Below are 21,468 nucleotides of genomic sequence, written 5' to 3'. Positions count from 1 at the left end.
GTTTTCATAACATGGTCACTAATGCCTAGTTTCTCTTGTTATATTCTTATTTTACTGTTATATTTGTATTCTCATTGATGCTTTTTGTTTTTATTCTATTGTAATATTTTTCTATTTTGTTTCCATTTATACCCCCATTATTTACTTTTTTAAATTCGATCTCAATTCTGTACACTGCTGCTGGAATTTTAATTTTCCTGAGGGAACTCTCCTGAAGGAATCAATAAAGTACTATCTATCTATCTTAACTTGTCGTCTGTTCTTTTCTTGTCTGTACCTGTGTCTGCCTCACTTCTCGTCTGTGAAGTATTATTATACTGCGTTATTTTCCGCATGAAAACGATGAACATATAGATCAAATTCCATAGACCAAAAGAGAATTATTCAAACTTATTTTATGACTTGGTTTTTGAACATCTCATGGTTAAGCTTTTACCCCCCCCCCCCCCCCCCCCCCTGGTGGCGAGGTGAAGCACTGCCTCTGCCACATCTTCTGTTAGCGGAAGTCACGTGATGTACTTCCTCCTCCTGAGCAGAAGGTGGCGCTAATCAACACAACTACATCAAGTGGTCTCACCACCAGGAAGAACACCTACCATGGAGACGAAGGACGCCTGAGTGCTTTAAAGTGGTAATATTTATATTTATATTTATTTATACTTACTTCTACTTCACTTTTAGTCTCAACTACCAACCATTGGAAATGTTATGAAGGTCAATGGCACTTACAGCTCTTGTTTTAGCTGAGCTAGCTCGCTAGCTAGCCGCAGCAGGGAGACAAACACACACACACACACGCACGCAGACACACACACGCACACACACACACACGCAGACACACACACAAACACACAAGTGCTGTGTTGTGATCAAGTTAGTTGTCCACGTTGTGTGACAAACACACAAGTGTTGTGTTGTGATCAAGTTAGTTGTCCACGTTGTGTGACAAACACACAAGTGTTGTGTTGTGATCAAGTTAGTTGTCCACGTTGTGTGACACACACAGATACACAAGTGTTGTGTTGAAGTTAGTTGTCCATGTTGTGACACACACATGTGTTGTGATGAAGTTAAAAACAAGTGTTGTGATACAGTGAAACATAAACAATCAAGTGTTGTGATGCAGTGAAACAAGTGTTGAGTTGTGATGCAGTGAAACAGAAACAAACAAGTGTTGTGATGCAGTGAAACACAACTGTTGTGTGGTGATGCAGTTAAACACAAACAAACACAATCAATCAATCAATCAAATTGATTAAACAGAAACAAACACGAGTGTTGTGATGCAGTGAAACACAACTGTTGTGTGGTGATGCAGTTAAACACAAACAAACACAATCAATCAATCAATCAAATTGATTAAACAGAAACAAACACGAGTGTTGTGATGCAGTGAAAGACAAGTGTTGTGATGCAGTGAAAGACAAGTGTTGTGATGCAGTGAAAGACAAATGTTGTGATGCAGTGAAAGAGCAGTGTTGTGATGCAGTGAAAGACAAGTGTTGTGATGCAGTGAAAGACAAGTGTTGTGATGCAGTGAAAGAGCAGTGTTGTGATGCAGCGAAAGACAAGTGTTGTGATGCAGTGAAAGACAAGTGTTGTGATGCAGTGAAAGACAAGTGTTGTGATGCAGTGAAAGACAAGTGTTGTGATGCAGTGAAAGACAAGTGTTGTGATGCAGTGAAAGACACGTGTTGTGATGCAGTGAAAGAGCAGTGTTGTGATGCAGTGAAAGACACGTGTTGTGATGCAGTGAAAGAGCAGTGTTGTGATGCAGTGAAAGACAAGTGTTGTGATGCAGTGAAAGAGCAGTGTTGTGATGCAGTGAAAGACACGTGTTGTGATGCAGTGAAAGAGCAGTGTTGTGATGCAGTGAAAGACACGTGTTGTGATGCAGTGAAAGAGCAGTGTTGTGATGCAGTGAAAGACACGTGTTGTGATGCAGTGAAAGAGCAGTGTTGTGATGCAGTGAAAGACACGTGTTGTGATGCAGTGAAAGAGCAGTGTTGTGATGCAGTGAAAGACAAGTGTTGTGATGCAGTGAAAGAGCAGTGTTGTGATGCAGTGAAAGACAAGTGTTGTGATGCAGTGAAAGACAAGTGTTGTGATGCAGTGAAAGAGCAGTGTTGTGATGCAGTGAAAGACAAGTGTTGTGATGCAGTGAAAGAGCAGTGTTGTGATGCAGTGAAAGAGCAGTGTTGTGATGCAGTGAAAGACAAGTGTTGTGATGCAGTGAAAGACAAGTGTTGTGATGCAGTGAAAGAGCAGTGTTGTGATGCAGTGAAAGAGCAGTGTTGTGATGCAGTGAAAGACAAGTGTTGTGATGCAGTGAAAGACAAGTGTTGTGATGCAGTGAAAGAGCAGTGTTGTGATGCAGTGAAAGAGCAGTGTTGTGATGCAGTGAAAGACAAGTGTTGTGATGCAGTGAAAGACAAGTGTTGTGATGCAGTGAAAGAGCAGTGTTGTGATGCAGTGAAAGAGCAGTGTTGTGATGCAGTGAAAGACACGTGTTGTGATGCAGTGAAAGAGCAGTGTTGTGATGCAGTGAAAGACAAGTGTTGTGATGTGTTGCAGGCTGAGGACAAGATGTGGAGACGAGGTGGCAGAAGTGAGGCTCTGGAGCGTGCTCAGGCACTTCTGTGGGCTAAAAGCAGCCGAGCAGCGGTCAGTCAGTCAGCACATCATTGTGATGTCTCAGCTCACTTCCTCACTCCTCTGCTCTTCCCTCACTTCCTCACTCCTCTGCTCTTCCCTCGTTTCCTCACTCCTCTGCTCTTCCCTCGTTTCCTCACTCCTCTGCTCTTCCCTCGTTTCCTCACTCCTCTGCTCTTCCCTCACTCCTCTGCTCTCCCCTCGTTTCCTCACTCCTCTGCTCTTCCCTCGTTTCCTCACTCCTCTGCTCTGCCCTCGTTTCCTCACTCCTCTGCTCTTCCCTCACTTCCTCACTCCTCTGCTCTTCCCTCGTTTCCTCACTCCTCTGCTCTCCCCTCGTTTCCTCACTCCTCTGCTCTTCCCTCGTTTCCTCACTCCTCTGCTCTTCCCTCGTTTCCTCACTCCTCTGCTCTTCCCTCGTTTCCTCACTCCTCTGCACTTCCCTCGTTTCCTCACTCCTCTGCCCTTCCCTCGTTTCCTCACTCCTCTGCTCTTCCCTCGTTTCCTCACTCCTCGGCTCTTCCCTCGTTTCCTCACTCCTCTGCTCTCCCCTCGTTTCCTCACTCCTCTGCTCTTCCCTCGTTTCCTCACTCCTCTGCTCTTCCCTCGTTTCCTCACTCCTCTGCTCTTCCCTCGTTTCCTCACTCCTCTGCTCTCCCCTCGTTTCCTCACTCCTCTGCTCTTCCCTCGTTTCCTCACTCCTCTGCTCTTCCCTCGTTTCCTCACAGGACGCCAACAGCCGCCACGCTGCACCAGATAGCCATCAGGCCATGTCAGACTTGAGTGATGTGTCCCAGGTGAGTTCCCCATCAGAAGTCCGTGGAGCTACTGGGCCTGAGATGAGCCAGCAAGTAGAGGTAAACATCCAAATAAGACTGAGTGTGAAGGGACTATTCAAATTGATGTGACGTTGGTGAACAAATTGAGTCTTTTGAACGGCTCTTTTAAAGTGAAAGCTGAGCAAGGATGCTGTTTAGTGTCAGTAGTTGCTCACTCACTGAAGCAGTGATTCTCCAACTGTGGTACAGGCTCCACCTAGTGGTACACCAAAGAATAACTTCATTAAAGTACAGTGTTTTATTTTCCTTCATTCAAACCAAGTGTTACTGTTCAAACGGTGTGCAATATTACTGAGGCCAAAAATATTAAATATTACATTACAACATCTGCCTTGTTTTTAATGAAAATATAGGCCTATTATGCTACTATATTTGAATGTTGGTCATTATGGTGGTACTTGCAGGCCTGGCCCTAACCAATCTGGCGCCCTAGGCAAGATTTTAGGTGGCGCCCCCCCACGTCGGCAGTGAAGTGTATATACTCACAAGAAACCGAATAGCTTTGTCTTTGACCTTTTTTTTACTTAAAGAAAGCAAATTAACATATTATATGAGAATGTTATGTTATGATTATCTTTAACCGAATCACAGCAGTGCTCAAATTAAAAAAAATGCATTCCCTCTCATGTGATATTGCTTAATTAACATTAATGATGTGCACTTTAACAACTAGGCTTACAACTATACCTAATATATAAAGGGGTGGAAAAGTGACTATTACCTGCAGAGCAAACATTAGCTAACCAGAAGGCAATAACAATGTCAACAAAAAACACCTGCTTAAAAGATCTAAAACAAATGTCCCTGAGGAATGTAAGGTGGGAGTACTGTAATTACCTAACGTTACATTATTATTTTCCATAACAATTAGCCCCCTCCACAATATTAACCCGACATTAAAACAGAACTAGCTATTTATTGATTAGCAATTGCCGAATTATGTAACATTAGCTTAATGCTAAAAAGCCAGGTTACTATCAAGACAAATAATTTCATGTAGGCTAACGTTACCTACCTGCTACCTCTGTATTTTTCTCGTTTCTCCTCTTCTTTTCTCTTCCCTGGGCACCTGACAGTTTTGGCCGTTTTGACATCTTGTGTTGATTTTTTTGATGTGGTGACGTCCAAAGAGAGTCATACGGGAAGGTAGGGGGCGCACCGTGCGGGGGAGGGGGGGCACAATGCTGTGGCAAATAATATTTCTATTAAATAGGCTTTACTTTGCATTTTAATTAACGTGGGGTTATTTTTTGTATTTAGAAATAATAGTACCAACTTTTTTTTTCTTTTTCTCCAACATTTGTGGCACTGGCGTGGCGCCCCCTGATGGACGGCGCCCTTAGCATTTGCCTATACGGCCTATGCCACGGGCCGGCCCTGGGTACTTGGGAGTGTTCTTAGATGGTACTTGGTGAAAAAAGTTTAGAACCACCGTTTATTCTTAAACTGTGGTATGAGGACTCCCTCTAGTGGCACACCAAAGAATAAATTAAATATCACTTAATATGTACACTATACCAGTGGTCCCCAACGAATAAATTAAATATCACTTAATATGTACACTATACCAGTGGTCCCCAACCTTTTTGTAGCTGCGGACCGGTCAACGCTTGAAAATTTGTCCCGGGGGGTATTTTATTTTTTTCATAAAGAAATACAATCATGTGTGCTTACGGACTGTATCCCTGCAGACTGTATTGATATATAATGTAGATATTGTGTTTATGTTGCATTAATATATATATATATTTTTTATATTTATTTTTTTTGTGCGGCCCGCTACCAATTGGTGCCGCGGCCCAGTGGTTGGGGACCACTGCACATATACCTAGTGTGTGAATGTGAGTGTGAATGTTGTCTGTCTATCTGTGATGAGGTGGTGACTTGTCCAGGGTGTACCCCGCCTTCCGCCCGAATGCAGCTGAGATAGGCTCCAGCACCCTAAGCTACCCAGAAAAGGACAAGCAGTAGAAAATGGATGGATGCTTTTCAGTACATTTTCATTTAATCCGACTGTATTTGGTATTTATTTTAGTACAATGTTGTGTATGTATGTGCAATAAATTGTATTTGATTATTTAAGTACAGTGTTTTATTTTCCTATATTCCAACACAATGTCACTGTTTTGTTACAGTGGCCAAAAATATTATACATACGCACTCATAAATAAGCCATCTGCTCTGGATGGCAGAAGCTGGGGATCGAACCGGGAACTTTCAAGTTGCAGGCATTTTTTATATTAAATTGCATTTTATTTGTAATAAATACACTAGCGTTAAAGTTTGGGGTCACATGTAAATGTCCTTATTTTTGAAGGAAAAGCACTGTACTTTTCAATAAAGATAATTTTAAACTAGTCTTAACTTTACAGAAATACACTCTATACATTGCTAATGTGGTAAATGACTATTCTAGCTGCAAATGTCTGCTTTTTGGTGCAATATCTACATAGGTGTATAGAGGCCCATTTCCAGCAACTATCACTCCAGTGTTCTAATGGTACAATGTGTTTGCTCATTGGCTCAGAAGGCTAATTGATGATTAGAAAACCCTTGTGCAATCATGTTCACACATCTGAAAACACTTTAGCTCGTTACAGAAGCTACAAAACTGACCTTCCTTGGAGCAGATTGAGTTTCTGGAGCATCACATTTGTGGGGTCAATTAAACGCTCAAAATGGCCAGAAAAAGAGAACTTTCATCTGAAACTCGACAGTCTATTCTTGTTCTTAGAAATGAAGGCTATTCCACTAAATTGTTTGGGTGACCCCAAACTTTTGAACAGTAGTGTATATATATATATACATACACACACATATATATATATATATATTGTTAAAAACTACACTTTTTTTTAGGTGAGGGAAAATTGTAACAAGTTATGTCACTAAAAATAAGGCACCGTTTTATGGAATGTTTACAATGAAAACCAAAAGAACAACATTTATAGCCAATATTTTTTAATTATTAAGTAATATTTGTTATGTAAATTATTCTGATCTACATCTTAAATGATACTAGTGATTGTTTCCTTGATTAAAAATGAAAAACAACTAAAATAACGAGCCAGTCTTTTGAACAACTCAAGATTAGTATCCCTTCAAAGAGTTAGAAATCTCATTTCTATTTTTAGGCTTCCCGACCTCAGAGCCCCGTGGGGGGAGGCAGCAGGTTCTTGAAGAGGCCGCCTCCTCCCCCCAGCAGCCAATCACCTGTGAGGCAGCAGTCACATGATGACAGGTGTGTTCATGTGGGAGGAGCCTAACAAGATGCCAGTCAATCTGACCTATTAAATGCTGCAGGTTGTTGTCCAAGTCCCAGACGTCCGCTTTAAGGAAGCTCGCTCAGATTGAGAGTCAGTTCTACAGCCGTCACCAAGAGCCAGAACCTCTGGACCAGATCCATAGTCCAAGTTCTGATGTGGACCTTTCCTCGCCCTCTGATGGCCAAGAGGTAGCTCCTGTGTCCTCCGGGTCACCGCCCAGCAGTCAAGGCGAAGTGAAGAAAAGACCAATTGGACCTCCAGAGGACTCGCATGAAGGTGGTGGATCCTCACCCCCAGAGAGCTCACCTCAGACTGAGAAAAGTGATGAGGATGTGAAGAACCATGTGGAGGACTGTCCACCGGACGAGAAGTGGATCAGCTCTTCCTTCAGGAGCAGAGCAGGCCTGGTAGTGTTTATTCCTGTTTGCCTTCAAAACTTTTTGTCACTTTCCTTTTTTCCAACAGACGCTGACCAGAAGAGACCTGAAGTCTGTCTCCCCGTCTCCTCCCCACTCTGGAGGCAGTCCATCATCCAGCTCTCCTCCTCTGAGAAGACCAACATTGGAGGTCCGCCTCCTCCCCTCCCCAAGTCCAACACGCTCGGACTCCTCCAGGTCGGCTCCGGAGGAGATCCTCTCTCTGGAAGAACTCTTTCCTGTTGGATCCAAGGCGGACGTCCCCCCCAGTGAGGCCAGCTCGGTCTCGTCCCAATGTGAGACACACACACACACACACACACACACACACACACACACACACACACACACACACACACGCCCTTAATGTTGCATTGTCCTTTTTCTACAGCCGACTTTGAGATCAATGTGATGACATTAGACGATCTTGAGCCGGCCACTGAAGGAGCCCAGGTGCCGCCTCGGAGAACATGCCACTGGAAGGAGGTCTCGTCATGTTAACGCCGTTGCTGTGCGTCCTTCAGAGCCACCAGGCGGAGGGCGAGCATGCGGGCCCGCTTCCTACTTCGCCGAGCGGCCAGCGAGCGGCGGACTACGAAAGCGACTTTGAGAGCGCCAGCAGAAAGGAGGTGGGCGATGACGTCATCAGTAGCCAGGTGTCAGAGCACCTGTCAATAGGCGAGGAGGTGGAGGACTGTTTAGACGCGTCCTGGGTGAGGACGGAAGACTTGTCCAGCACCTTTTCAGACTCCACAAACTCCCGCACCTTGCGGACGTCAGGTACCAGTCACAGGTTTCCCAGCAGTGAGTCCAGGTCCTCGTCGTCGCCTAGCAACCACTTCAAAGATGTGGCGGCACAGACAGACGCGCACACTCTCTGGTTCCCAGGTTAGTCCCTCAGACAGGAAGTAAATTACTTTGGCGAACCAGTTTTCTCATTTCTGGCTCCGCCTACCAACCTCCTTCAGGACCTGCAGTGGGCGTGGCTTACTCCTCCCCCTCCACGGCTCCTCCAGAAGGTGAGAAGCAGAAAAGTAGTAATACTTGTGCGAGGCGATCTCACGTGTCTCCGCCTTCCTGCAGGCGTCCGGCCCGACATGTTGACGTTCAACAACATGCTGAGACAGCAGCTCGCCATGACGCGACGCTTCATCGAAAGCAGCCGGCATCAGCACGCCAGCCTGCTGCAGAGCCTCGGACCGCCCAGCTACAGATACGCCACTTTGGAGGACACCGTGCAGGTAACCCACAGTCCCAAGCAGGGTGTAGCAGTGTTCTTGCATGGACCAGACAAAATGTCTTCTTGTTTCCCCTCCTAGTACATCCGTGACCACACACAGCCTGAGTGACAGTGGAAGACTTTGACACGTCTTCTTGGATGTCAAACCAGGACAGAACTGAAGGACACATCTGACGGAGCTCCCATTCATTTCATACACAACTTGTGTCAAATTGTATTGACTTTTTTATTACAAATTGTGATCAGCATCACAGTATTAAATCCACATCTATTTTTCACCAGTTGCCTCAAAGGGAACTGCACTTTTTTGGAATTTTGTCTATCATTCACAATACCGTAATTTCCGGACTATAAGCCGCTACTTTTTCCCCTCGTTCTGGTCCCTGCGGCTTATACAAGGGTGCGGCTTATTTACGGCCTGTTCTTCTCCGACACCGACAAAGAGGATTTGGGTGGTTTTAGTACGCAGGAGGAAGACGATGACACAATGATTAAAGACTGACTTTTCATATACCGGTAGGCTGGTTATTTTGATAACGTACAGGCGAGCACTTTGTATTACTTTGCACCGTTGTATTATTTGTACTCTGCACGAATGCTGTTCGCCATGTCAAAGATGTGAAAGTTTGATTGAATGATTGAAAGATTTATTGTTAATAAATGGGACGCTTTGCGTTCCCAAACAGTCATCTCTGTCCTGACAATCCCCTCCGTGGTAGCAGGAACCCCTATATACTACGCTAATTACACATCTAAACCCTGCGGCTTATAGTCGGGTGCGGCTTATATATGGAGCAATCTGTATTTTCCCCTAAATTTAGCTGGTGCGGCTTATAGTCCGGAAATTACGGTACTTACGTAAGAAAGTAACTTTTTTTTTAAAGGATTCTAAAAACAAAAAAATGGCTTGGGAGTCACCATTGTAGCCTTCAAACCCCTCCATCAATCTTTGTATACACAGTACAGGACAAAAGTTTGGACACACCTTCTTCTCATTCAATGTCTTTTCTTTATTTTCATGACTATTTACATTAGAGATTGTCACATTAAAACTATGACACCTGTGAATGGAAAACCATTTCAGGTGACTACCTCTTGAAGCTCATGAAAAAATGCCAAGAGTGTGCAAAGCAGTAATCAGAGCAAAGGGTGGCTATTTTGAAGAAAGTAGAATATAAAACATGTTTTCAGTTATTTCAGCTTTTTTTGTTAAGTACATAACTCCACATGTGTTCTTTCATAGTTTTGATGTGACAATCTACAATGTAAATAGTCATGAAAATAAACATTGAATGAGAAGAAGGTGTGTCCAAACTTTTGTCCTGTACTGTATATAATTTAGTAACAGACAATTTCATAACAATATGTACAATATTTACCTTACTTAGGTCATTTAAAACATTACCGGAACTTATTTCTTTTGTGCATTAATGTCCGTGCCCACAACAATGGACTTCTGACTTCCGGAAACAATCACGTATTTGTTCTAATCGTGCCAGACTTCGAAGTAGACGATGATGACGGCTATTTTTGAAGCTGAATATGCGGGGAACAAACTACTGTAATTTCCGGACTATAAGCCGCACCTGACTAAAAGCCGCACCAGCTAAATTTAGGGGAAAATACAGATTGCTCCATATATAAGGCGCACCCGACTATAAGCCGCAGGGTTTTGATGTGTAATTAGCGTAGTATATAGGGGTTCCTGCTACCACGGAGGGGATTGTCGGGACAGAGATGACTGTTTGGGAACGCAAAGCGTCCCATTTATTAACAATAAACCTTTCAATCATTCAATCAAACTTTCACATCTTTGACATGGCGAACAGCATTCGTGCAGAGTACAAATAATACAACGCTGCAAAGTAATACAAAGTGCTCGCCTGTACGTTATCAAAATAACCAGCCTACCGGTATATGAAAAGTCAGTCTTTAATCATTGTGTCATCGTCTTCCTCCTGCGTACTAAAACCACCAAAATCCTCTTCGTGGGTGTCGGAGAAGAACAGGCCGTAAATAAGCCGCACCCTTGTATAAGCCGCAGGGACCAGAACGAGGGGAAAAAGTAGCGGCTTATAGTCCGGAAATTACGGTACTGGGTAAAGAGGCTTATCAAGCACGAAGGAAGGGTGAAACGTTGGATCAGACGGAAGCCGAGAGAGTGGAGACCAGCGTGACTTGAAACTGCAAATGTGGAAATTGGAGCCGAGCTATGCAGACATAAATGGTGTGCTTACCCAAAATAAACTGGAAAAAACAGACAAATGTCCATGGAGTGAGTCACTAGAATATTGATCATGATACACGCAGCTTGTTAGTACAAGTGTCGAGCTTGTACAAATGGAACGTGGGCTAGTACTTACTGTATACTGTAATATAATAGCTCATGTTTTTCAGTCCGTACATATTTGTGTCCCATCGCATTGTTTTGTGCATTAAAAACTCTAAATCTCTTCATGTGTTGGCACAGAGGCGATCTTACGGCTTAGCAAGACGATGTGATACTACGCTAAATAAACAGGTCCTCAGTGTTCGCTCTTACAATAACAACGTTGCTGCAGTTTAGTAATTAACAGCTTGCCGAACATAAATGAAGTATTGTCGTTTTTTGGCTGCATTTTTAAAATTGGTTTAGAAGCAGCATGGATTGCTCCCATTAGCTTCATTGCTAGCCACCTAGAAGGAGACGATCATAACAAATTAGAATGCATTTAAAAAAAACATGTTCTTGTCTCATAAGAATTGTGAACGAAAGACAAAATTCCTAAAAAAAAAAAGTGCAGTTGCCCTTTAAGTAAGACGTAAACAGGAAGTGACCACCTGTTCATTCATCAAAAAAAGATTGTCCTCCACCACAACCAACCATGAGACAAGGAGGGTGTGTTTTTTGGCAGGGGCAGTTTTGGGGGCCACGTGAAGGCACAAATCCCTCAGTAAGGGTCATTAAACGGGTAATGAGGATGTCCCGCATCCCGAGGAACTTGCTTCCCGTCCACCTGCAATACGGAGAACTCACAAAGACGTCATTGAATTTTTTTTGTACTCACGGCCTCATGTGACGTGCGTTTACTTCAACAAGCAGAATCCTACCAATGAAGTGGCGTACTTACCTGGACCATAGGAACGATGTAGCGCCAGTCTTTATTCAGCGCCGCGATGCCGCTCATCTCCTCTGCCTCCAGCGTGAAGTCAAACACCTGACAAACCCCCGCCGTCACATCATCAGCACCGTCAAAACCCCCGCCGTCACATCATCAGCACCGTCAAACCCCCGCCGTCACATCATCAGCACCGTCAAACCCCCGCCGTCACATCATCAGCACCGTCAAACCCCCGCCGTCACATCATCAGCACCGTCAAACCCCCGCCGTCACATCATCGGTACCGTCAAACCCCCGCCGTCACATCATCGGCACCGTCAAACCCCCGCCGTCACATCATCGGCACCGTCAAACCCCCGCCGTCACATCATCGGTACCGTCAAACCCCCGCCGTCACATCATCGGCACCGTCAAACCCCCGCCGTCACATCATCGGTACCGTCAAACCCCCGCCGTCACATCATCAGCACCGTCAAACCCCCGCCGTCACATCATCGGCACCGTCAAACCCCCGCCGTCACATCATCGGCACCGTCAAACCCCCGCCGTCACATCATCAGCACCGTCAAACCCCCGCCGTCACATCATCGGCACCGTCAAACCCCCGCCGTCACATCATCGGCACCGTCAAACCCCCGCCGTCACATCATCGGTACCGTCAAACCCCCGCCGTCACATCATCGGCACCGTCAAACCCCCGCCGTCACATCATCGGCACCGTCAAACCCCCGCCGTCACATCATCGGTACCGTCAAACCCCCGCCGTCACATCATCGGTACCGTCAAACCCCCGCCGTCACATCATCAGCACCGTCAAACCCCCGCCGTCACATCATCAGCACCGTCAAACCCCCGCCGTCACATCATCAGCACCGTCAAACCCCCGCCGTCACATCATCGACACCGTCTTTGCCGCAGTGTCAATAACATTTTTTAGGAATGTAACGATATTGTCCATGCGGCGTTATTTTGGCTTCAAAGTTTTCACAATAATGCTGTGACGTGTGACGGAAATAAGTGTAAACTGAAAAGCTTGGGGGGAGTCTATCCCAGCTGCTGCACCTTAGGCAAGTCGTCACCTCGTAAACCCAGGAAATATATTTGAAGTCAGCGGAGCTAAGCATCAATTTATGAAGTCTTTACATTATCCATCCATCCATCTTCTTCCGCTAATCCCAGGTGGGGTCGCGGGGGCAGCAGCCTGAGCAGGGAAGCCCAGACTTCCCTCTCCCCAGCCACTTGGTCCAGCTCCTCCCGGGGGATCCCAAGGCGTTCCCAGGCCAGCCGGGAGACGTAGTCTTCCCAACGTGTCCTGGGTCTTCCCCGTGGCCTCCTACCGGTCGGACGTGCCCTAAACACCTCCCTAGGGAGGCGTTCGGGTGGCATCCTGAGCAGATGCCCGAACCGCCTCATCTGGCTCCTCTCCATGTGGAGGAGCAGCAGCGGGGCGATGTAGATCGACCGGTAAATTGAGAGCTTTGCCTTCCGGCTCAGCTCCTTCTTCACCACAACGGATCGATACAGCGTCTGCATTACTGAAGACGCCGCACCGATCCGCCTGTTGATCTCACCATCCACTCTTCCATCACCCATGAACAAGACTCCTAGGTACTTGAACGCCTCCACTTAGGGCAAGATCTCTTCCCCAACCTGGAGATGGCACTCCACCCTTTTCCGGGCGAGAACCATGGATTCGGACTTGGAGGTGCTGATTCTCATCCCAGTCGCTTCACACTCGGCTGCGAACCGATCCAGTGAGAGCTGAAGATCCTGGCCAGATGAAGCCATCAGGACCACATCATGTGCAAAAAGCAGAGACCTAATCCTGCAGCCACCAAACCGGATCCCCTCAACGCCTCGACTGCGCCTAGAAATTCTGTCCATAAAAGTTCTGAACAGAATGGGTGACAAAGGGCAGCCTTGGCGGAGTCCAACCCTCACTGGAAACGTGTCCGACTTACTGCCGGCAATGCGGACCAAGCTCTGACACTGATCATACAGGGAGTGGACCAAACTCTGACACTGATCATACAGGGAGTGGACCAAGTTCTGACACTGATCATACAGGGAGTGGACCAAGCTCTGACACTGATCATACAGGGAGTGGACCAAGTTCTGACACTGATCATACAGGGAGTGGACCAAGCTCTGACACTGATCATACAGGGAGTGGACCAAGCTCTGACACTGATCATACAGGGAGTGGACCAAGTTCTGACACTGATCATACAGGGAGTGGACCAAGTTCTGACACTGATCATACAGGGAGTGGACCAAGCTCTGACACTGATCATACAGGGAGTGGACCAAGCTCTGACACTGATCATACAGGAAGTGGACCAAGTTCTGACACTGATCATACAGGGAGTAGACCAAGCTCTGACACTGATCATACAGGGAGTGGACCAAGTTCTGACACTGATCATACAGGGAGTGGACCAAGCTCTGACACTGATCATACAGGGAGTGGACCAAGTTCTGACACTGATCATACAGGGAGTAGACCAAGCTCTGACACTGATCATACAGGGAGTGGACCAAGTTCTGGCACTGATCATACAGGGAGTGGACCAAGCTCTGACACTGATCATACAGGGAGTGGACCAAGTTCTGGCACTGATCATACAGGGAGTGGACCAAGTTCTGACACTGATCATACAGGGAGTAGACCAAGCTCTGGCACTGATCATACAGGGAGTGGACCAAGTTCTGACACTGATCATACAGGGAGTGGACCAAGTTCTGGCACTGATCATACAGGGAGCGGACCGCCACAATCAGACAGTCCGATACCCCATACTCTCTGAGCACTCCCCACAGGACTGTGGAATGCCTTCTCCAAGTCCACAAAGCACAGATAGACTGGTTGGGCTAACTCCCATGCACCCTCAAGGACCCTGCCCAGAGTATAGAGCTGGTCCACAGTTCCACCACCAGGACCAAAACCACACTGTTCCTCCTGAATCATAATAATGTGTTAATTCCACGACTGTATATATCCGTATCGGTTGATATCGGTATCGGTAATTAAGAGTTGGACAATATCGGATATCGGCAAAAGGCCATTATCAGACATCCCTAATTAACATGTATTTTACGTGCAAAGAATTGTGCAGGAACATCTTCTGTTTCATATATTTCAACTATGGCATCTTTTTTATATACATAGACATAGAGTATAATCAATAATCAATTGGACAATAATATCATTCCGTGGCCTCAATACTGTGATGATGTCATACTGTGACAAGTTACATCCCTGCTCACCTCAATATTCTCTTGGATACGCGACTCTGTCACGCTTTTGGGGATGGTCACCACACCACGCTGCGTCTGCCACCTGTGCACACAGGGAACACATGAATGTTGGCCTATACATCACACGGTGAGAGCATGAATGTTGGTCTATACATCACACGGTGAGAGCATGAATGTTGGTCTATACATCACACGGTGAGAGCATGAATGTTGGCCTATACATCACACGGTGAGAGCATGAATGTTGGCCTATACATCACACGGTGAGAGCATGAATGTTGGTCTATACCTCACACGGTGAGAACATGAATGTTGGTCTATACATCACACGGTGAGAGCATGAATGTTGGCCTATACATCACACGGTGAGAGCATGAATGTTGGTCTATACATCACACGGTGAGAGCATGAATGTTGGCCTATACATCACACGGTGAGAGCATGAATGTTGGCCTATACATCACACGGTGAGAGCATGAATGTTGGTCTATACATCACACGGTGAGAGCATGAATGTTGGCCTATACATCACACGGTGAGAGCATGAATGTTGGCCTATACATCACACGGTGAGAGCATGAATGTTGGCCTATACATCACACGGTGAGAGCATGAATGTTGGCCTATACATCACACGGTGAGAGCATGAATGTCGGTCTATACATCACACGGTGAGAGCATGAATGTCGGTCTATACATCACACGGTGAGAGCATGAATGTCGGCCTATACATCACACGGTGAGAGCATGAATGTCGGCCTATACATCACACGGTGAGAGCATGAATGTCGGCCTATACATCACACGGTGAGAGCATGAATGTCGGCCTATACATCACACGGTGAGAGCATGAATGTCGGCCTATACATCACACGGTGAGAGCATGAATGTCGGCCTATACATCACACGGTGAGAGCATGAATGTCGGCCTATACATCACACGGTGAGAGCATGAATGTCGGTCTATACATCACACGGTGAGAGCATGAATGTTGGTCTATACATCACACGGTGAGAGCATGAATGTTGGTCTATATATCACACGGTGAGAGCATGAATGTTGGCCTATACATCACACGGTGAGAGCATGAATGTTGGCCTATACATCACACGGTGAGAGCATGAATGTTGGTCTATACATCACACGGTGAGAGCATGAATGTTGGTCTATACATCACACGGTGAGAGCATGAATGTTGGCCTATACATCACACGGTGAGAGCATGAATGTTGGTCTATACATCACACGGTGAGAGCATGAATGTTGGTCTATACATCACACGGTGAGAGCATGAATGTTGGCCTATACATCACACGGTGAGAGCATGAATGTTGGCCTATACATCACACGGTGAGAGCATGAATGTCGGCCTATACATCACACGGTGAGAGCATGAATGTCGGTCTATACATCACACGGTGAGAGCATGAATGTTGGTCTATACATCACACGGTGAGAGCATGAATGTTGGTCTATATATCACACGGTGAGAGCATGAATGTTGGCCTATACATCACACGGTGAGAGCATGAATGTTGGTCTATACATCACACGGTGAGAGCATGAATGTTGGTCTATACATCACACGGTGAGAGCATGAATGTTGGCCTATACATCACACGGTGAGAGCATGAATGTTGGTCTATACATCACACGGTGAGAGCATGAATGTTGGTCTATACATCACACGGTGAGAGCATGAATGTTGGCCTATACATCACACGGTGAGAGCATGAATGTTGGCCTATACATCACACGGTGAGAGCATGAATGTTGGTCTATACCTCACACGGTGAGAACATGAATGTTGGTCTATACATCACACGGTGAGAGCATGAATGTTGGCCTATACATCACACGGTGAGAGCATGAATGTTGGTCTATACATCACACGGTGAGAGCATGAATGTTGGCCTATACATCACACGGTGAGAGCATGAATGTTGGCCTATACATCACACGGTGAGAGCATGAATGTTGGTCTATACATCACACGGTGAGAGCATGAATGTTGGCCTATACATCACACGGTGAGAGCATGAATGTTGGCCTATACATCACACGGTGAGAGCATGAATGTTGGCCTATACATCACACGGTGAGAGCATGAATGTTGGCCTATACATCACACGGTGAGAGCATGAATGTTGGCCTATACATCACACGGTGAGAGCATGAATGTCGGTCTATACATCACACGGTGAGAGCATGAATGTCGGTCTATACATCACACGGTGAGAGCATGAATGTCGGCCTATACATCACACGGTGAGAGCATGAATGTTGGCCTATACATCACACGGTGAGAGCATGAATGTCGGCCTATACATCACACGGTGAGAGCATGAATGTCGGCCTATACATCACACGGTGAGAGCATGAATGTCGGCCTATACATCACACGGTGAGAGCATGAATGTCGGCCTATACATCACACGGTGAGAGCATGAATGTCGGTCTATACATCACACGGTGAGAGCATGAATGTTGGTCTATACATCACACGGTGAGAGCATGAATGTTGGTCTATATATCACACGGTGAGAGCATGAATGTTGGCCTATACATCACACGGTGAGAGCATGAATGTTGGTCTATACATCACACGGTGAGAGCATGAATGTTGGTCTATACATCACACGGTGAGAGCATGAATGTTGGCCTATACATCACACGGCAAGAGCATGAATGTTGGCCTATACATCACACGGTGAGAGCATGAATGTTGGTCTATACATCACACGGTGAGAGCATGAATGTTGGCCTATACATCACACGGTGAGAGCATGAATATTGGCCTATACATTACACGGTGAGAGCATGAATGTTGGCCTATACATCACACGGTGAGAGCATGAATGTTGGCCTATACATCACACGGTGAGAGCATGAATGTTGGCCTATACATCACACGGTGAGAGCATGAATGTTGGCCTATACATCACACGGTGAGAGCATGAATGTTGGCCTATACATCACACGGTGAGAGCATGAATGTTGGCCTATACATCACACGGTGAGAGCATGAATGTTGGCCTATACATCACACGGTGAGAGCATGAATGTTGGCCTATACATCACACGGTGAGAGCATGAATGTTGGCCTATACATCACACGGTGAGAGCATGAATGTTGGCCTATATATCACACGGTGAGAACATGAATGTTGGCCTATACATCACACGGTGAGAGCATGAATGTTGGCCTATACATCACACGGTGAGAGCATGAATGTTGGCCTATACATCACAGCATATCATATCATGCAGAGTAGCGGTTCTGGTCACCTGAGGATGATCTGAGCGGGGGACTTCTTGTATTTGTTGGCCAGCGCTGCAATGGCGTTCTCTTCCAGCAGGACGGGTTCATCCGGATGTTTCCAGGCACGGTCTGGGGAGCCAAGAGGGCTGTAGGCCGTCATCACCAGGCCCCGGGCCCGGCAGTGGGCCTGCAGTTTGACTTGGGCCAGGTAGGGGTGGCTCTCTACCTGCTCCCCCCCCGCCCCCAAACATAGTCACTGCTTGTAGACCACTTGCTAGTACATTCAGTCATGTAGACCACTTGCTAGTACATTCAGTCATGTAGACCACTTGCTAGTACATTCAGACATGTAGACCACTTGCTAGTACATTCAGTCATGTAGACCACTTGCTAGTACATTCAGTCATGTAGACCACTTGCTAGTACATTCAGTCATGTAGACCACTTGCTAGTACATTCAGACATGTAGACCACTTGCTAGTACATTCAGTCATGTAGACCACTTGCTAGTACATTCAGACATGTAGACCACTTGCTAGTACATTCAGTCATGTAGACCACTTGCTAGTACATTCAGTCATGTAGACCACTTGCTAGTACATTCAGACATGTAGACCACTTGCTAGTACATTCAGACATGTAGACCACTTGCTAGTACATTCAGACATGTAGACCACTTGCTAGTACATTCAGTCATGTAGACCACTTGCTAGTACATTCAGTCATGTAGACCACTTGCTAGTACATTCAGACATGTAGACCACTTGCTAGTACATTCAGTCATGTAGACCACTTGCTAGTACATTCAGACATGTAGACCACTTGCTAGTACATTCAGTCATGTAGACCACTTGCTAGTACATTCAGTCATGTAGACCACTTGCTAGTACATTCAGACATGTAGACCACTTGCTAGTACATTCAGTCATGTAGACCACTTGCTAGTACATTCAGTCATGTAGACCACTTGCTAGTACATTCAGACATGTAGACCACTTGCTAGTACATTCAGACATGTAGACCACTTGCTAGTACATTCAGTCATGTAGACCACTTGCTAGTACATTCAGACATGTAGACCACTTGCTAGTACATTCAGACATGTAGACCACTTGCTAGTACATTCAGACATGTAGACCACTTGCTAGTACATTCAGACATGTAGACCACTTGCTAGTACATTCAGTCATGTAGACCACTTGCTAGTACATTCAGTCATGTAGACCACTTGCTAGTACATTCAGTCATGTAGACCACTTGCTAGTACATTCAGACATGTATATACCTACATCATACATATATACATATATACATATACATATATATATATATATATATATATATATATATATATATATATATACACATCATACATACATACACATATGGATGATTACAATCCGAACACTGTTAGTTCCCAAAGCAGTTGTAGTTGTAGAGTATTTACTAGTAGACGGTGAGAAGGTACATTGTTGACGTGACCGATTGTTAACAAAGGTCACGACACCGGAAGTATATCACCTGAGGGGGCGTGGCTACAGGATAGAGTTGCCAATGGGAAATATTTTCTGAGTTCTTTGCAAGCAAGTTATAGAATTTTCAATGATAATAATTAGAGATGTCCGATAATGTCGATATTATCGGCCGATAAATGCGTTAAAATGTAATATCGGAAATTATCGGTATCGTTTTTTTTTATTATCAGTATCGTTTTTTGTTTTTTTTTTATTGATTAAATCCACATAAAAAACACAAGATACACTTACAATTAGTGCACCAACCCAAAAAACCTCCCTCCCCCATTTACACTCATTCACACAAAAGGGTTGTTTCTTTCTGTTATTAACATTCTGCTTCCTACATTATATATCAATATATATCAATACAGTCTGCAAGGGATACAGTCCGTAAGCACACATGATTGTGCGTGCTGCTGCTCCACTAATAGTACTAACCTTTAACAGTTAATGTTACTCATTTTCATTCATTACTAGTTTCTATGTAACTGTTTTTATATTGTTTTACTTTCTTTTTTATTCAAGAAAATGTTTTTAATGTATTTATCTTATTTTATTTGATTCATTTTTTAAAAAAGTACCTTATCTACACCATACCTGGTTGTCCAAATTAGGCATAATAATGTGTTAATTCCACGACTGTATATATCGGTTGATATCGGTATCGGTTGATATCGGTATCTGTAATTAAAGAGTTGGACAATATCGGCATATCGGATATCGGCAAAAAGCCATTATCGGACATCCCTAATAATAATGTTAGTAAATGATCTACTAAAACAACAACAAATGGTGTGGTACAGCGCATGTGAAAAAGACAGCCAAAAGAGGTTGTTGGATGAGAATAAATCTGAAGGTGAAATATGCAGTACAAATGCTCCTCAATTGCAGGAAATGTAGTCTTTTTCTTTCCGTGTTTGCATGGCAGCACTTTGTGCTGATAAAAAATGGTCATCTTTTTTTCCCTCAATGTTCCTCTTTTTTCCAAAGGGTGCTCACGTTACGTCCTGTTACTTTAACGACGTAATAAAGGTGAGTGAGCAAAAAGAGGAGTTGGCGTACCTGCAGGACGGCGGGCTTAATGCTGGCCACAGACAGGATGTCGTCCACCTGCCGGCTGTTGAAGTTGGACAGGCCGATGGCGCGCACCAAACCCTTCCCCACCAGCTTCTCCATGGCGGCCCACGTCAGCTTGTAGTCCACCTGGTCGTACAGCACCGAGCCGTCCTCCTTTTTGGGGAAAGGTGTGTCTCCGCGTCTAGAGGCGAGGTGGACATGTTGCAAAGAAAAGGACAGAGGCTAAATAACAGGAAGTGAGGTTGCTCACTGGAAGGCGTGTGGCCAGTGGATCAGGTAGAGGTCCAAATATTCCAGCCGCAGGTCCTTCAGGGTTTGTAGGAGCGCCGGCTCCACGTCCTCAGGGTGATGTCGCGTGTTCCACAGCTTGGACGTGACGAACACGTCCTCTCGCCTCAGAGCCTGCACGCCACAGCCGCATGTTAGCCCCGCCTCCCCTCAAAAACAACACTTTCAAAACGGTGCTGTCATTCACGTTGTTGTGGTCCAGCGTCTCCTGGAGGGCGTCTCCGATCTCCGCCTCGTTGCCGTAAATGGCGGCGCAGTCGATGTGGCGGTACCCGGCCTGCAGGGCCCACAAGACGGCCTGCTTGACCTGCGACACGCAAAGCTTACACTTAAACGCATCACGAGCTGTACGTCCTGACCGTCATCGCAACAAAGCACAAACGCCACTCCTCTGAGATAATAATCACCTCCATTGTGGCAAATATCATGTAGTGTTATCACTGGAGGGCGTGTTACACACACTCTCCCCTCCCTAGATGAAGTGTACACTGCCAGGTGCCTCAAAAAGTCCCAAAACATCATAAGGGACCCATCCCACCCTGGACATAAAC

General features: G+C 45.6%; 2 protein-coding genes across 4 annotated transcripts in view; one reads left to right on the top strand and one right to left on the bottom strand.

The window, feature by feature from the left end:
• The first annotated feature begins 510 nt into the window (after nt 1-510).
• On the top strand, nt 511-8,991 carry lg27h19orf44 (linkage group 27 C19orf44 homolog). Of its 3 annotated transcripts, XM_062038578.1 has the most exons (11): nt 511-631; nt 2,575-2,664; nt 3,381-3,509; nt 6,626-6,732; nt 6,795-7,164; nt 7,223-7,469; nt 7,565-7,626; nt 7,698-8,061; nt 8,142-8,192; nt 8,257-8,414; nt 8,493-8,980. In XM_062038578.1, exons 2-11 carry the CDS (start codon nt 2,587-2,589, stop codon nt 8,520-8,522), a joined length of 1,596 nt encoding a protein of 531 aa, XP_061894562.1. In that variant the 5' UTR covers nt 511-631; nt 2,575-2,586; the 3' UTR covers nt 8,523-8,980. The 3 variants fall into 3 exon arrangements, with proteins under 3 accessions (XP_061894562.1, XP_061894563.1, XP_061894561.1); XM_062038579.1 differs by having other exon boundaries at nt 3,381-3,449; nt 8,257-8,991; XM_062038577.1 differs by having other exon boundaries at nt 8,257-8,986.
• A 1,449-nt stretch (nt 8,992-10,440) lies between these two features.
• akr1a1b (aldo-keto reductase family 1, member A1b (aldehyde reductase)) overlaps nt 10,441-21,468 on the bottom strand; it is a 16,628-nt gene continuing 5,600 nt past the window's right edge. Inside the window, exons 3-9 of the mRNA XM_062038527.1 lie at nt 21,105-21,224; nt 20,880-21,031; nt 20,615-20,810; nt 18,062-18,261; nt 14,782-14,854; nt 11,524-11,610; nt 10,441-11,409 (exon numbers count right to left, since the gene is read on the bottom strand). Coding sequence (XP_061894511.1) covers nt 11,344-11,409; nt 11,524-11,610; nt 14,782-14,854; nt 18,062-18,261; nt 20,615-20,810; nt 20,880-21,031; nt 21,105-21,224 — 894 coding nt within the window. The 3' untranslated portion in view covers nt 10,441-11,343. The remainder of the gene's footprint in view (nt 11,410-11,523; nt 11,611-14,781; nt 14,855-18,061; nt 18,262-20,614; nt 20,811-20,879; nt 21,032-21,104; nt 21,225-21,468) is intronic.

The sequence above is a fragment of the Entelurus aequoreus genome, linkage group LG27 (genome assembly GCF_033978785.1).
Source record: "Entelurus aequoreus isolate RoL-2023_Sb linkage group LG27, RoL_Eaeq_v1.1, whole genome shotgun sequence".
Taxonomy (NCBI): domain Eukaryota; kingdom Metazoa; phylum Chordata; class Actinopteri; order Syngnathiformes; family Syngnathidae; genus Entelurus; species Entelurus aequoreus.
Note: the sequence above shows the minus strand (reverse complement) of the source record. Positions and strands in the feature narration are given on the sequence as shown.

Excerpts from the sequence above, each read along its gene's own strand:
- lg27h19orf44 (XM_062038577.1), top strand. The coding sequence starts at position 2,587 with ATGTGGAGACGAGGTGGCAGAAGTGAGGCTCTGGAGCGTGCTCAGGCA. Across the intron at positions 3,510-6,625 it reads AGATGAGCCAGCAAGTAGAG|GCTTCCCGACCTCAGAGCCC; the intron begins GTAAACATCCAA and ends TTCTATTTTTAG. Across the intron at positions 7,627-7,697 it reads CGGCCACTGAAGGAGCCCAG|AGCCACCAGGCGGAGGGCGA; the intron begins GTGCCGCCTCGG and ends TGCGTCCTTCAG.